At 41.1% G+C, this 17,510-nt stretch overlaps 1 protein-coding gene across 11 annotated transcripts in view; it reads right to left on the bottom strand.

Moving 5' to 3' along the window:
* rapgef6 (Rap guanine nucleotide exchange factor (GEF) 6) overlaps positions 1-17,510 on the bottom strand; it is a 189,308-nt gene that overhangs the window by 37,538 nt on the left and 134,260 nt on the right. For all 11 annotated transcript variants that reach the window (XM_036134009.1, XM_036134016.1, XM_036134011.1 and 8 more), the window contains 9 exons: positions 16,515-16,695; positions 15,032-15,168; positions 11,672-11,830; positions 8,640-8,792; positions 5,190-5,354; positions 3,341-3,448; positions 3,036-3,239; positions 1,295-1,403; positions 64-307 (listed from right to left, as the gene is read on the bottom strand). In XM_036134009.1, the coding sequence (XP_035989902.1) occupies positions 64-307; positions 1,295-1,403; positions 3,036-3,239; positions 3,341-3,448; positions 5,190-5,354; positions 8,640-8,792; positions 11,672-11,830; positions 15,032-15,168; positions 16,515-16,695 (1,460 nt within the window). The remainder of the gene's footprint in view (positions 1-63; positions 308-1,294; positions 1,404-3,035; positions 3,240-3,340; positions 3,449-5,189; positions 5,355-8,639; positions 8,793-11,671; positions 11,831-15,031; positions 15,169-16,514; positions 16,696-17,510) is intronic.

Genomic DNA, 17,510 nt, shown 5'->3' with positions numbered 1-17,510 from the left:
TTATATGCTCCTACACAATATTTCCCACTAGAGAAGAAGTTTTGTTGTAGTTTCCGCGCTTACCTGAATGGTTTGGGTGGCAGTATACTGAAGCGCGTCTTCTCTAGCATCTTCCTGATCTTGTTTCGCCCCCCTGACACGGTGTTAGCTTTCATCTTCCGGGTGCTTTTGCTGTCCGTGGGGAACTCGATGTCTCCGGGAAGGTCGGCGATGGAGAAGCGGTTGCCTTTTTTCTCCTGGATCTTAGGAATGTGGGGGCCGCCGTTCTTCTTCTCGTGCATCATCCTGCTGAGGAGCTCTTTGAACACTGGGTAGATGGAGAGGAAAAACAGGATAGACGTATTAGATACCAATAACAGCACTTTCCAAATGTATCAATATCCACTTTTAACTCCACCGTTTCATTTTGTCAAAAGCGGCATGTGATTTATTGGAATTTTATGTGAAAGTCCAACACAAAGTGGTATATACAAGCGGAAGGAGAATAAAACCTGGTTTATGAAGTGTTTTACAAATGAAAATCTGAAGAGTGTGGCATGCTTTTGCATTCGACACCCCTGGAGTCACAACAGAACTGCAAGCCTTATGTCTCTATCAGCTTTAATCATCTAGATGTTGAGCTGAGGTGTAAAATAGGAGACCACTGAGCTACAAACCATTCAAGTAAAGTTTAAGGTAGTTTTACTGACTGAAAATTGAACCTTCATCCCAGTCTAAAGGCTTCTGCAGCCTCTAAAATGTCCCTATATGTAGCTCCCCCCCCCCCACACTACTTCATGAAAAGCATCCACAAAGCATGAATTTGCCATGACCACGTTCCCCCATGGGGACGTTGGTTCAGGTTGTAAGGTTTCCACCACATCTTTTGGATGTACCCCTTTTTTAATGCAACAAATATGGGCACTACAAAAACAGAACTAGAAATAAGTAAAATGTTCTGAAAGTTAGTGTATTTATCCTTGATTTGAGTTGGTAAATAAGATTATCTGCCAATGGAATGAATATTTTGACCCCTAAAATAAGATAATTAGACATCCTGCACTTGAAATAAGATGACGGAGATGAATTGTTCCCATTTTAAGTGCAAAAATCTTATTCCATTGGCAAATAGTTTTATTTAGCTGCTCAAATCAAGGACAAATACACTGATATTAAGAACATTTTACTTATTTCCAGTACTGTTTTTGCAGTGGGATACTTCCACCTAAAAAAAATCCCAACAACCTTTACAGCTTAGTGGCGTTTTTGATTTTGGTAGAATAGGCATCTAATAAAAGTTTTCAGTTTTACTCACCAAAGATGTTGGTTTTAACAGTGAGGGAGAGGTGTGTGTTATTTCTCAGGATGTCCACTGCTTTGGATAAGGCAATATTCTCAAAGTTTTGACCATTAACCTCCATGATCTGCAATGCAAAAAAAAAAAAAAAATACATGCATAATGTATGTAATAAAATGTAATAAAATCTGCCAAACATTCAACATTTTCTTGGCTTTAAAATCCAAACAGCAATGATTTAGCTCATCTATGGTGCGGTTTCTGTCTACTCATGAGAGTGACACCAAACTGGGCAGCATACTGTTACGTGAAGGATATTATTTTGTGCAATGTTAAGAGATCAGCTGTTTAGCTGTGATTAAATATTTACCATAAGAAAAGCTAGACAATACACAGCCAGTTATCGTGTTACTCATAATAGTAATGTACAAATAAATGAGCGTGCATGCTGGCTAAAAATACAAATTACTTTTAAACTCATCACTGATTTGTTCATTCTTTGATTAAAAAGAGCAAGACAATCTTCAGCAGACGAATAACACCTAAATGTAACAATTTTACATAACTCTGGCTTTCACCTGCAGTCTAAAAACATGCTTGCAGGGTTATCTGGCCACTCTAGATTGTTCCTAGCTGTGAGTGTGGGTGTGTGTTTCTTTGTTGTCGAGTGATAGAGATGCTGTCCGTCATCCTGCCTCTCGCCCTTTGGCTGCGAGATAGAAACCAACAAACACCCCCAACCCTGTGAGAATTAAGCGGGTTTGGAAAAGGGATGGATAAGAAAATCCTGACGAAAGATCTGAGAAACACATCATCCTTTAGCTGTTCATCTGATGTAGACACGTCTCAGCTAAAAGAGCTACTGGAAGCCTATTGGACTTAAATGACTATCTTATGTGTCAAACTGTGTTATTTTGGGAATTTTCATAGTGTCAAAATCAAAAAGAGAAAGTCACTGTAATATGCTATTAATAAAATCCTTTTTTAAATTGGTTCCTCAGCACAAAACAACACATCATCCTTTGATTTAAGGAGCCTCCTCATGACTGAATAATTTATATGAATAAAGTTTAGAGGCTTTGCAGAATAAAAAAAAGGTCTTCTGAAAAACGGGTGAGTGAGAATAAGTTAAAAAGTATCAGAACCTCAGAGCTAAACTTCAGAAGCACTGATCAAGATCGCTTACAAACAAAAAAAAAAAAAAAAAAAACTTTTGGCTCCTTGGAAATCAACTTCAATAAATGAATAATGACCAACGATGAAAAAAGGGGGAAATAAATTTAGAAAATACCGCTTCACATCGATTTGGATCTACCACTGGGTATAAATTAAATATATAGAGTAATATACACACCATACCCCATCATTTTAAGTAAAATAAATATGCAATGTTTCCCTTTAAGCATTAATATATGAATTGGACCCCTGCAGTTTTGCACATCTAGGGAAAAACGTGAACTCGACAGCAGCAGTTTGCCGCAGCTGTCTCATGGCGTGCTCTAAATTAGAATGCTGACCTTTTAACTACTGGGCAGACCGGATCATAAGACTCTCCGGCTAAAACGTCCTCACAGATGAAGGAGATGCAAGAAGTCAAATCCTTTTTGGATGCATAAACACAAATATATAACCAAAATGAAGCATTTTAGCTGATTTCTGTATTATAGGAAATTTCAACCTCCAAGCATGACGTATCTGTGAAACCAACAATAAAAGTTATACATTTATCTGCTGTTTTCACTGCACACCATCCCCTCACCTGATCCCCCCGCTTGAGCCCGGCCTCTGCCGCCTTGCTTCCTTCTTCCACCGACTCGACAAAGACGCCGAATCCCCTCTCGCTGCCTCCTTGCACGCTGAAATAAAGCTGCGACTCCCTGGACGCCTTCTGCAGAGTGATCTGTCTCCACTTCGCCTTGGCCGCGCATGCAATGTTCAGCAACCTCAGGTGGCCCTTCATTTTCTGACATGGAGAAAGAGCGTTAGGAAAATGCTGAACTAAAAGCAAAAAAGACAAGGAGAAGTCAAAGTAGAGCCCGAGTCCAGGCCATCAGCTGCTCTTACCGACGCTTCTAGATGTTTCTCAAATTCCTCCAGGAAGCGCGTCATGGCAGCATCACCCTCAAAGTCATTAAAGTGGTTGTTGACCCACAGCAGCACTATTCTTGTTACCTGTTTGACACACAAGCGGCTTCATTTAGGGAAGAGACAGCGCCTAAAGAGTTCCTCTAACACTCTCTGTCCCTCTTGGTTTCTTTAAAAAGCTCAAGCTATTTGTATTTCTTAACAAGAAAGGTGCTAAGAGCTCAAGCAGAATATTTCTGGGGCTGAGTGAAAGGCTCACATTGGGGAATTACTTGGAGACGCCGTAGTACTAGGTAGTACTAGATAGAAGACACTGAATTATCTGAATGCTCTACAAGAAGACGACATGATCAACATTTCACCAGGGTTTCTTCACATTGTTCAAGAAAAACATCCAGACGTTTCAAAGCTACGGACCCTTTGCTTCATTTTGAAATCTAAAATCTAACATTCGCGCTGAATGAATGGCTGATTCGTGTAGTGGGAAGGCTGTACAGATGGTACCAGCTAAGGAATGACAGAAGGTAGACTACAAAAGAAGGAAAAAAAGGAAGGACACAAGGAAAAAAGGAAAAGAATGATAGATACAAGGAGGGAAGGAAATTCAAAGGAAAGGTAGGACAAGAGGAAGCAGAAAATGGAAGGATTGAGACGAGGTGGCAAAAGACAAGGAAAGAAACAAGGAGCTAGGACACAAGGAAAGCAGGAGATACACAAGGATGAAAGGAAAAGGTAGGGCAAAATAAAATAAAAAGAAAGTGACGACACAAGGCAGGAACGAAGACAAAAAGATGAGAAGGAAACAACAGAGGGCAGGTGGACGGGAAAACCGAAGAAAGCAAGGAAGGAAAGGAAAAAAAGGAAGAGATGAATGAAAAGAGAAAGGGCATAAGGAAGGAAGGTTGGGAGGAAGGAAAGAAGGAAGGGGATGGTGTAATAAAAACGATGGAAAGAAGAGCGAAGGACATAACGAAGGGAGGAAAGGACAGAAATAAGGAGGAAGAATGGATAACCTTTAGACAATGGAATAGGGAATAAAGTCCGGAAATACAAATAAATATATTCATCAAGCCTATTTTCTTTTCCACACTTCAGATTTAGAGAACAGACTTTGTAGGAATCCTCTTAATTAATTCCAAGTCAATCTAGCAGCAAAAGTGATCCATCAATTTAAGCAGGCACAGATATCTGAAGAAATCCAAAACCAAGGAAAAAGACCAGGAGGATATTTGGTGATCGCTGCCAAGCTGCAGAAAAACTCCCCTCTTAAAGTTTTCCTTTGCTGCGTTTTGTCTCCCATAATTAGAGGAAAACCACGACTACTAAATGAACACACTCAGCTTCCTCTGGCAGACCTATTCCCAGCGCTTTCACATGCCGTTACCGTCTTCCTACTACATCCCAGTTTGAGGGAGCTGGGAATTGTAAGGCTGAATGACGACATGAAGACTATTGACAGTACAACACTAATCTTAGGTTAAAGCTGTTATGGACAGCAGGAGCGTCAGGCATGAACAAAATCAGTACCTGGCTCAAGGACAGCTGAGCTGGCTGTACTCGCATCGATCCGCAGGTGAGCGGCACAACACATGAATTTGCGATCGATAACCGTGACATTATAATAAAGCTGATAGGTGAGCTAGGCAGATACTTTAAACACTGACTCTACATTAGCAGAGATAAAAGTACAGAGGAGAACTTAAGCAGTTTTGTGCTTGCCGACTCTCTCAGAGGAAGGCTCTGCTCCTCTTTAACCAAACAAGCGTCTTAACTTGCACACTGAGTTACGTCTAGAGTAAAAAGAAACGCCAGATTTGTCACAACTGACCGTGTCCCGCAAGCTGTCCACCTGGAACCACTCCAGCAGTTTCTTGCCGACATCCATGGGACTAGAGAGGAAGGTCCTGTAGGTCAGCAGGAAGTCCTCGATGTAGGTGGGGTCCACCACTGATGGCTCTTCCACCAGGTGCATGATCAGACGCTCTGGAGTTCCCTGAAATTAAAACACGAGGGTGAGCATAGAAAACATGCATGCAATGCCCAAAGTATTCTTGCTCCTATAACCTTTGTCACTTTCTGTCATGTTGCGATCCCAACCTTCAAAGTATAATATTGGGGTTTTGTGAGATAAACCAAGACAAAGTGGTGCATAATTGTTAAGTGGAGCAAAAATGATTCTGGGCTTCAACATTTTTTGGTTCTTACAAATAAAATCTGAAAAATGTGGAATGCTTTTGTATGCATCCCATTCTACTCTGACACCCCTAAACCTAACCCAGGAAAGCCAACCCTGTCCTAGTAGTCCCTCTGGACCGAGTCCAGGTAGTGAGAGACAGAAGGACTCTGACAAAAATACCAGGACTGTTGGACAGCGTCTCCCAGCCGGTTGCAGAGCTGGAGAGCTCCTTCAGTGACAGACTGCTGCACTCTAGGTGAACAGAGTACCATAGTTTTATGACAGATCCTGCCTCCCTGCAGCTGTTAGACTTTATAACAATTACTGCTTCTGACAAATCCAATAACTGCAGTTTTTATATTTTTTGTACACACATGCATACATGCATGTTTTTGTACACGTTCAAAATCTCCATACCTCACTTGCACATTTAATTTAATGTGGCGATGCCATTTTTAAAAACTGGGCTGAATTTAATTCTTTGCTGTAAACGTTTCCCTTAGTTTCTGCCGATACACCTGAAGTTCCCCACTGTGGGACATAAAAGAATATTTCTATTCTATTTGGAGGGACAGTGAGAGGGTTTAGATCAAAACATTTTTCATGTTTCAGAAATTAAATTCCCTTTTGGATTAATAGTAAATCGGAATTGGATTAAGTTGAACTAGAGGGTTCGGTTAAAGTCCAGACTTAAATCAAAGCAATGCCTTAACTTGGAATTTGATGTTCAGAGACTGGTCTGCATCAAGTGAGACTAAACTTGAGCTATCTTGGAAAGAAACATTGGAAACATTTAACTCTCTGGATGTGCAATGGTGGTAAAGATATTCCCCTAAAGACATGCAGCGGTTCTTTCAGAAAACGAGACTCGAATCTCATTTTTATTTGTAAAAACACGGAAAACTTTGTATCAATTTCGTATAATTTCAAAACTATGCAATACTTTGTGCTGGTTTGTGACATCCAACCTTAAAGGTAGAGTGGACATTTTTTTCCCAGAAATGTAGGTAAGACACGCCCAAGTGCCTTTTTGAATAACTGTCCATGTACAAGACCGTCTTACCTGCTCTTCCAGGGGGACCGCGTAAAAAAACTCCCCCTTATCCACTCTGTACTTACTTCTTTCTACAGAGGCCTTCCTCTTCTTCTCATAAACTTGTACACAGTTCCCTTCTTGCGACTCTCAGCCATTTTCAAAGTATACGGTCAAAGCAGCGGAGCTACAATGAACGGCTAACACCAAAGCTAACCGCTAAGCTAACCGGATACATAAACACTAGAAGAGTGCATGCGCAGCCAGCAAGAGGAGACTAACAAGGCGCGAGGACGCACATTGGCGTTACGTCAGAATAACTGGCATGTGGGACAGCCAAAAGATAAGCTGATCCCCCTGGAACGCGAAGCTTGAAAAGATCGTCCACTTTACCTTTAAGGAAATGGTAGTATGTGGATAAAACACAAGATGTAAAAAACGTCCAAGGAGTCTGAACACTTTTGCATGGCAGAGTACAGCAGCATGAGATGACACCAATTACACAAGGACACAGAATCTACACATCCACATACATGCAGGTACACTCATTTTAATACATGACATTAACATTAATCATAAAAATGTCAAAGGCAACCGATAAAGATGCTTCTATAAATCTGAGCTGTCAGCCATACATAAATCGAAACGATCACACACACAAAGTCACCCAGTAGAACTAACCTAAGGGTAGCTCCACATAACGGCCGAGTGTGATCACCGCTAGCTGGAGTGAAATTTCAATGTCAAGCGCCAATGCAAAACATTCCAGATACATGTGCCCTGTGGGTTTTGCCAAGCTTGTCAACCTCCCCACGGGGGGAGCCTTCTGCAGGAAATGATTTGTGTGACTGGGGAACAGAAACTATATCTGCTTTGTGTTGGGACACGACAAAGAACAAAGTTAGAAAAGAGAAGGGGAAACGCTAACACTTCTGAATTGACTCATCTCCACTGGATGTGATTTAGAGCCAACAGCTTTTCTTGGGAGAGGCAGCAGAGAGAATCATTCAGGCCCATTAGCCGATCGATACCTGGCTGCCTCTGGAGCTTTGGGGATGGGATCAAAGGGCTTCGGAGAGCTATGCAGCTGACAGGAAGATAGTCCAGCAAACAATAAACTGCTAGCGGTGCTTCATAACGATCAACAAAAAAACAAGGCAGATGTACGGTACGTTTTTTTTGCAAGCCATGAGTGAGGACATTTTTGTAAAAGTTAAATTTAGGTTGTGCAAAACTATATAAATCTGAAAAGGTTCTTCTTTAAGGATTGGACTCAAGGTTGAGGTTAAATATAAATTTATTTTTGTCTTTTAGTTAGCTTATGACCTCAAGATTCAGCTTGTTGGCCGTCTTTACATGTTGCAGCCACACAAAAACATGCAAACAACCTGATGGTTCTCCAAAACTGACGAAACGACAAGACTGGAAGTGGTCAGAGAGTTTGCCAAGAGGCCGGCAGCAACACTGAAGGATTGCTAAAAATGTCCAGTAAGTGCTGATTGTTTTCTACATGGGTCAACAATTTCCTATATTTGCCATATTTCTGGACAAAGGGGTAAGACTGAACTATTTTCTTCCAAAGAAATTACACGGGCTGGGCTAAAATCTCCCAAAGCCTCGTGGAAGAACGTGTTAGAGTCGAGGAAACCAAACTTTTTAGCCGTGATTCTAAATGTTATGCCTGAAACAGACATTGAAAACCACCACATCCACCATGAGGGATGGTGGTGGCAGTATTATGCTGTGGGATTTGTTTTCCTCAAACCAATTTTTTGCAAAAGTTAGATGAAGCTAGGAACAGCTCAAAGGTTTTGGCCCAGAACCTTCAGGTGTCTGTTGGTAAACTTAAGAAGGATTTCATCAAACTGAATCCAACTCTACACCCAAATCAACAAAACCAAAATGACTTGATGAGAGAAATCTCCTTGAAGGTTTGGTTGGCTACTGCAATACGAAGTAATGAAGAATTGGTTTGCAGTTGAATTGCACGTAAGTTGTCTCTCCGCTTTAGAGAGAAGCTATGTCTAAAACTGAGCTGTTCTCTGAGGAAAAATATAAGCGCCACACACCTTGATGACGATGTGTCCCTTTCTGGTGCCGCTGCGGTCCAGCTCGCGGTGCTCCTTCACCATCACGATCTCCCCCTCCTCCTCGACTTTGTGCGTGTTCTTCTCCACATGGTTGAGGATGCGCCAGTAGTCCTCCTGGGCGATGCAGACGAACTGGTCGAGGACGACATGAGGACAGCGGGTGAACTTGTAGTAGAGCAGAAGGTTGCTCCGCACCACATTCGGATACTCAAACAACAGCAAGGAGGAGGCATGAGAGCGGTCAAAGTGAGGCATGGAAGGGACGGACAGACAGGGGAAGGAAACGGTCCGGCAGCGACAGCCTCTCGCTGAACTAAAACCGATAGATAAGGAAGAACTAGACGTCCAGAATCCTCTCAGCTAGCCATGTTTCAGAGGCCTCTTCTACCTGGGCGGTTCATCAGAACTCCTATCATCTCCCACTGAACAGAACTTGCGGTGCTCCTCCTGACGAACTAATCCGTTTCTGCATTTGTGTCACCAAGTTCTACCTCTGCAACTTCCTGTTTATGTGGGCTAAGGAAATGGTGTGTGCAGCAGAGGAACTGGGCAGTGTGGACAAAGGGACCTTCTGCGACGTTTCATATCACATTTATATTAACACTGCATGTTTCCCCCCCCACACACACTTAAGTTAAAAAAAGAAAAAACACTGTTACTAAGCTCTGCTGCCTAAAGATTTTTTTTTTAAAGGACACGTTAGAGCTGAGGAGAAATAATTGAGTTGTGCCAATTTGGTGGAGAGGCAGACATGTACTCTAAGAAGAAAAGCAGAAATGAAAACAACTCAACTTTGGCATTTTTGCTCTGTGACACAGATTTGACTTCATAGGGTTGAGCAAAACAGGACTAAAATAATGATTAAAAAAAGACTCAGACGCTGTAACAAAAAATACTGTACAAGAAAGGCTTATTTAGGTTCACAGAATAAGGAAGTGTCAATCATAGAATCAGTCTTTTTCTTTTAACTGAGGCCCTGTGAACCCGACAACGATCCAGTAAAAACAGGACGTCTACACAACATTTTAATTGTAATCTTGCAAAACACAAGAGAAGAAATGCTAAAAACGGTGTAATTTCTCTGCCATGCCACTAGTAGTCAGTATGTTCTTTGAATCTCAACAACATGAGCCTGTGTGCAACATAAACATTATATACGTAGACGCCTCATTACGTGTTGGATCACATCCTCCGTCGCCGCCATATTGGATGGGTCTCTCTAACTCGAGACTGGCATAGGAGCCGACGGGAGTAAACGGAGGAAGCAACTCTGCCCGCATTTTCTGCAGCTTACAGGTGGAATGACCAGCAATAACTACTGACTGTAGATCATGCGGTGCAGATCAGCATTTGGGCTGAGATCGGTTGTGAAGATGAGTTTTTAATTGGTGAGAACAATGCTGAAACCCAACAGATGGAGCATAATTTTATGCTTATCGATATGTTATTGCTGTGTTTCACAAACTAAGCTTTTAACTCTATACGGTGGAGTTAAACATCTATTTTGTCAGAGAGATGGTGTTTAAAAACATGTGTTTCATGTGTGACAGCATCCTGTGTAATCACCACATCTCTGCAGTTTGTAACAAACCAAACCCCGTGAAAATCAGGTAAGAATTCAGGGAATTATGACTTTTTTTAGTTGGGCAAATAGCTTCCTCAGTGCAAATAAATGCATAGGGGGCGGGTGAGAGACCCATCCATGATGGCGGCCACGCCGAAACGTCAGCTCCAATAGGACATGCCAGTCCATGGCATAATTACTATGGTGTGCAAACTTCTCCTGCTTAAAAAGGTGCCGCCACTAAAACTTTAAGAATGGCAGGGACTTAGACAGACAACAAGGTTTGACTCTTGTTTACACGACAACTGAGACCAAGATGTTTTTGAATTTCCAGACTGGAGCCCGCCTCCAAATCGTGCCGTTGCCAGAGACCGTGCATGCAGCTGTGGTGTTTATGAATAGTAAAAACACAACAAAACTTCCACATTTGACCATAAAAAACTTTGTTATGTGAACAGGTTCCAACGGAAGAAGCGATCACAGAGACCCTTTAACCTTTGTTGATGTCAGGATCTGAGTAAAAGTGCAAAGCTATGAAGGGAGAGTTACAATAGTTGCCATATCTCTGAAATTCCAAGTACAAAATACTAGATAAGTCCAAAGCTTTCTTCCAGGATGATGTAATTTTTTCCAAATTAATTAAAATTTAAAGTGGTTGGAAGAAGCTGAGAAATCCTGAAATGTTAAAGCTTCCGGATCAGACAGGGTTAAATTGCTTGATTAAAGTGATATTGCCAATAGTGTTATTTAAGGATAAAAAGTAAACTCACACGACTTAAGTACAATGTCCCTGGTTGCCAACTGCTTGCCAGAGGTGAAGCTTCAGCAGTAGTCATTACCCTGTACTCTCTTCTAGACGGAAAATTTTATCCGATTTGAGCAAAAATGCAGTTTTCATGGAACCAGAATACTAAAAAGTTTAAACAAAAATGCAAAGCATGATCTAATAAATATTGCTACCTTAGAAATGCACTTTATCAAAATGATAACACAAGTTGAGCAAAAATACAGACGAAACATTCACTAAACTTAGAAGCAGTTTTCAACAGCTGTGGTTTCTTGCTCATTTAGCTCACATGGTGGAAAGAAGTGCACCTGTTCTGCAGTTAAACTATTTGAATAAAACTAGGGGAGTGTGGAGAGATTATTTCATGACACGGTTGTCAGATTCCTCTAAACTGCTGATCAAATGTCAGATTTATGTACTATTCCTGCCTGTTTATGATGCTGTAACAGCCAAAGTTAATTAAGTGAACATGTAGTCCTACTTTAAATGCTGTCAGATTCCTTTGCAGGAGGGAAGATAAAACCTAAAAAACTCATGTGCACGCTTTTTACACCCACTAAAAACTACAGTTCATGCTTAAAAGAAGAATTTCCTTTTTAATAACTCTGACAGTTTAAGTGTCCCTACAGAAAACCACTATTTATGTTAGTCTTATATTACCTGGCAGTCGTCGCCTTTGGTGCGGACCTCTCCGTTCATGTATTGTTTATCCAGCGAGGGCGAGATGCCAAAACTGTTCCCCATGCAAAGAGTCTCGGTTCTGCTTTCTGGATGGCTGATCTCCACAGCGCCATTCAGGATCACATACCAGTGGTCGAGCTGCAGAAAGAAGGACGAGATGACCAGATTAGATCGAACTGGTGGAGGCTCCCACAGTCAATCGTATGAAAATGGGTTATACTTGTTCTTTATTGCTATTTTTTTCAGGCGCTTAATGACATAGACATGCATTAATGGGAATATATACTGGCTTGGTTGAGATGTGCATTATAATAATCAAAAGATCTATCGAATGGCACCATATTTAAAACTGACTTGAAGGATTTTGTGCATCTTGCACATTGTGTTTCTGAGTTTTGTCTCAAGTGGCTGCTTTTTAAATAAAAAAAACGCTGGCAGGTTCAACAAGCCCTTTGCTCAGTTTGACTGGGCGGATGAAAGGAGGGTGAACGAACCCTTGGCTTCCTCTGCAGTCATAAATGATATTTCCTCCTCATTGGCTTTTCATTCTCTGGCTCTTTCTCCCCTAAAAAAAAAAAAAAACATTTGAGTGCCTCTCACTTTCTATGCCCCATCAGTTCCTATTTGGGTCTCAGGACCTGTAGTCCCCCTTGTTTCTTGATGATGAAATGGAAATAGGTGAAGGGAAGAAAGGCAATCAACCTCACGCAGAAAAATATAGTACACAGAAGTTGCTGAGAGGCAATTCTTCAGTGATACGGAGCATTTTGAGATATTTAATGAATATGTACAGCCTTGTATAGAAGTAAAGAAATAATTAACCATAATAAACTATATTGCAGGTAAAAAATAAAGCCGATTGTATTATTTATTTCCCTGCTTTTAAGCATGTACCCTCTCTTCTCTCTTCTAAAAACCACTTTAGACTCTTTATTGTCCTTTCCCTCTCACTCGGCCAAGTCATTTTGACTTCTGAGTGGAGCCAAGTGCCTCTATTTGACATTCACCATGTGAATCCACAGAGACACTGTGGAGGAGAACTGCCCATCAATCGACCTGGCAGAGACAGCAGGGAGGCGCATGGACACAACTGATGCCTGTTCAAATACACATTTTTTTTAAGTTTTACTGATGCTGAGATCTATCCCCGTCTTCCTGATCTAAGAAGTGGCCAAGTCGATGCGATTTATTGCCCTGTCTGTTTTAGTGCTGCTGAGTGGAAGAAAACAGCCGGAGTGGATCTGTTGTTTCTCAGCCATGTAACGTCATTTGTTTGCTTGGTAGCAGCTGGAATGATTGACGGGGCTCACTCGCTGCACACATCAGCTTCTGTGTGCAAACTGACTTTGAATAGAAAGAATCACATGTTTAAATGTTCCTTTAACCTTTTAACTTCTTGTTTTTGCTGAACATTTCTTACATAAAAAGGTGCTAACAGTGATATCACTGTTCTGCGTTAAGCCCGCGAGCCCCATTTCAAGGAGGCTCGAGCTCCTTAGCAACAATAACGCTATTGTGGCTGAATAACTGAGACCAACACACACTGATCATATGTCCAGATCTTAATCTGAGCCTCTGAGAATAAATTCCAAATTTCAAAAATTGTGCCAAACTGCAGCAAAATGGCACTAAAGCAATACGGGTCCGTCTGGATTTCTTTCAGTCTAAACATGTAGAACTTCTCAATTGCTTGTTGTGTGGACACCAAACTTGACACAGATGTAACCAAGATATTTTAGTTACAATTTAATGTCTTTATTTCATTCTTTACAGCAAAAGTAAGAAGTTTTGTATGTAACCATCTGTTGTTGTTTTTTTTAGGAGAATTACATTTTTTGGCCATTTAAAATCTAATTTACTCAGGCCCAGAATAATTTACTCTCAAAGTTTCACATCCACATCATCCCCCAGGACCTCTATGTTAGTTGATAATAAGATTCGCATTTTAGGCACTGTACAAGTTGAGAAAAGCCTTATAAAGTATGAGTATGACTTTTCTGAAAAATAGACCCTCGGGTTTAAGAGGATAAGAAATATATGATACGTCTGACTAACAGTCCAACACAAATTTATGTCTGAATAAAAGTTTCAATAATTTAAATATAATGAGATAAAATGCGAATAATTACTCTTTTGGGGCCTTGTACACAAAAAAGGACTCATGCGACATTTCTCACGCAAAACTTCAGCTGTATCAGTAATGAATAATGGCTGGAAATGTGTGCAGCCCCAGCCAGCTTATGGCAGACGCATGCAGCTTGTCCAGTTATTGCTTTACCTGGAGGGAATGCTGGGATAGGGTAGTACACCTGGTGCAAGTGAAGAGAGCACGTTTTGGAAAAGAGAAGCTTATCGGGCCAAAGATGAAAACTAATCCGCTGCTTTAGGTTTCAGGGAAACTGCATTAGGATCTACGCGCTGAGCTTAGTTCAGCAATGGAACGGTCCGACACGGACGTGCAATTTGCAGCAAGAGCTGGTTTTCTTAACACATTATTGCTGCAAATCACAGGAAAACGGGAAGGATTTTCATTCAATGTGCAAATTAAATGTGACAAACGATGTGCGACTAAACCGACGGCGAGACAAGTTCAGCTGGTCCAACACACAAGCAGCAGGGCTGAAAACACGCTACAAGATGGCCACTTGGTTGTTAACCTCATCTAATTTGCCTTACTGTGAGTAACCAGGCTGGTTGCACATCCCAGGGTTGCAATGAAGACGCCATTCTGCTTTCATTGCTATTCGGAGGTTCAAGTTTCTGCTGGTTGATCCACAATCTCACAGCATTAGTCGTGCATAAAGTTGGAAATGTCTCACCCGTTCCCCTGCATTCTACATTTACAACAATACTGTCAGTAATCCTTGGAAGTGGAAAATCTCTACCATATAAAAATCTGATTGAGCACATTTTTTTTTTTTAATGCTCATCTACTTTTTCTAAGAGCATTTCAAACTCTCATTCTGTCAAGTTTCTCTCATTGAGGACTTAAAGATGATTCTTTTTTTATGTGCAGAGAGGAGAATCACAAAGGCAAGCCCCATTTACGTCTATCTGATTATTTAAATGGCTTAGTGTCAAGAGAAGCCACAGGTATTTTTTTTATATGCAACCAATTCTTTGTTGATTTGGATGTATAAAGACACTATTTTCTGTTTTCTTAAGAGAAGTACTGCATTTGTGATGATCCTGGTGAAAATCCTAAAGGAGGGTCTTAAGGAGCGTAAAAAAAAGAAAAAAAAGAAATGTGGCTTTGAAACAATATTTGGCTCCTGGAACATAAGCGACTCTCATCTGGTGTTAACATTGTCTGAAATGAGACAGTGGAGCCATTCATACCTCTTGTTTGTTGTGCAGGATGACGGTGCCAGACTGCTCCACCACCTCAAACACCATGACGCTGCACAGGTCTCGCCGTACAGACATGGTCATGTTGGCGAACGCAGGCAGCTGGTGCATGAACTCCAGCAGTTGTTCTGTTTGTCACAAGAACGAGAAACCTTGTAAGAAGCAAATAGCGGCGTGTCTCAATGCGCGTTTTTTTACATATTTTAATTAGCCACCTAAAACCTACGCTTTCAGCATCTCCAGAATCGGACGTTAAAACAACAGAGTTACACATAAAGGGAAAAGATAATTGCAGCGAAACTTTAAGAAGTTGTTCCTCCAATAAAACATGACAAGCAGAGCACAAAAAGTCCTCTGCCACTGGTGGATATAAATCATAAATGTGGAGTCCCATAAGAGATGTGCAATCTGTCTCCTCTGTGCAGGAGCTGAGAACAGAGTGACCTTGATCCAAGCCGCTCATGTGCTTTAAGACGTTTCTTATTTGCACCGTCACTGCAGTGATCTGGTCGTGCTTATTGCTCTCTGTTCGTTTTGGACTCAAATTTGGTCCTTGTCAGATGCAAAATGTGAGGAGAAATTGCATTTATTTAAATCGGCAGTCTGGTGCGGCGAGAAGCATGAAGGTAAAATCTGCAGAGGAAATTATGTAAATATAACCAGTGTTAAAAAAAAAAAAAACAGGACCGATGCTACTGTTTTATCAAGAAGATGGAATTTCAATGTAAATGTTAGAATCCAAAATTAAAGTCCATCATGTACTTTGACAGTATTTTTTATTTAAATAGCTTCTTAGAGGTGCTTTACTTTACTATAAAAGCTCATCATCCAGACAAGGACTTTCAGGAAATCCCTCGATAAAATTAAATCTATATTTTTCCCCCCTTTTTTTCTTCTTTTTTTTCCTCTTTTTTTCTTCTTTATTTCTATATAAAATGGACAAGCTGAGGCAAACCCAGTTCTGAGGCTGATTCAGACTTGTTTTCTTAATTTATGCTCCTGCATTTCCACAGGAGGAGCTGCGACTGTTGCAGAGAAGGCCATGAAAAGGCCAGACCCCCGCCCTCCCCGGCAGCCGCGCAGCAGGCCAGGCCTTTACCGCCTCTCGGAGTTCTCTGATGTGGTCACCTTCTTCCCCAGGACCCTGCTGGGTCCCGCTAATGAGGCCGTTTATCTGATTGCCTGCTTAAAAATACACATTAGAAGGGCACTGCTGTTTAGACACCTCTGCAGGGGGGGGGAGCTTTATAAGGGGAGGGCCACTTGTATGGCTCCCGTGTGTGTTATCGCTGAGTGACAGATGAAATAGCAAAAAATAGACACAGCGAGGGCTGAAGTGCTGCTCGTAATAACTAAATCATTTTATAGAGATTAGAAGTGTTTTAAAATTTAAAAAGGCATTGGACTAAAAAAAAACCATTAAAAAAAAAAAAACGTTTGTAGCTGAAATAGAAAAACATCAAGTGAAACTGACCAATGTCGTCATCGTTGCGGTCGGCTGGATCCTTCTCCAGACACTCGCGGACCAGGTCGCGGCCCAGAAGAGCGTCTGACGCTCTCTCCAGGTCCTCATCTTCCTCCTCTTCTTCCTCGCTGTCCACTGGAGCCTCTGGGAGTCCAGACAGGTCAACATCTCCCAAGTCGCTCTCTGTGGCCTAAAAAAAAACACAACCCACGGAGTGAGACAGTTATCCCCTACTGTGTGTTGGTTAACCAACTAAAATCTTAAAAATTGAAACTGAAGGTTGTGTTTTAAACATAAAACGGACACAAATAGCAGTAAAAAAAAAAACTAAATTAGTCACGTGCATTATCATTTCCATGTGCTGCAGTTATATAGCTCAATTTTTGTCCTATTTTTCTAAATCAGGGTCTTCAGTCATTCATTTTCTATAATAAATATGATAACTAATTTCCAACTAAGCGATAAAACAGAAGGAAACCACTAAATATCCAAATGTTCTGGCTGCGCAGAGATCCAGATTGGCAGGATGTGGCTCAAGGAGGGCATGAGGGGCTTTCAGGTGGGGAATTGAACCTTCAACCTGGAGGTGAAAAGAGGAGCCCTCCAGTGGTAGTGCCACCACTGCATACCATCTGTTCTGTTTTGCAGGTAAACTGAGCCTAATTTTACTTTACTGATGGATTTATGTAGGTAAAAAGAAAAAAAAAATCACCTAGAATGCAAGTTTTCTTTTAGATAACCAGATGAATAGGAATAAATGGCAGCAATTTTAATATAGGTCATCTTGAACTTTGTGACTACAGAACTATAAGTATGATGCTTTCATAAATGTTAATGTACAGATTAAAGAATAGAGACTGTCAGGCTTTTTTTTTTTTTTTTTTTTAAACAAGCCTTTAATCTTACTTGAGAGTCTATAAAAAGAAACCGAAGCTCTGATCAAAGGATCACTTCTCTTTTGATCACATGCACTGTTCACATGGATCCTCTTATGTCGTTTTTTTT

The sequence above is a fragment of the Fundulus heteroclitus genome, unplaced genomic scaffold, assembly GCF_011125445.2.
Source record: "Fundulus heteroclitus isolate FHET01 unplaced genomic scaffold, MU-UCD_Fhet_4.1 scaffold_72, whole genome shotgun sequence".
NCBI lineage: Eukaryota > Metazoa > Chordata > Actinopteri > Cyprinodontiformes > Fundulidae > Fundulus > Fundulus heteroclitus.
Note: the sequence above shows the minus strand (reverse complement) of the source record. Positions and strands in the feature narration are given on the sequence as shown.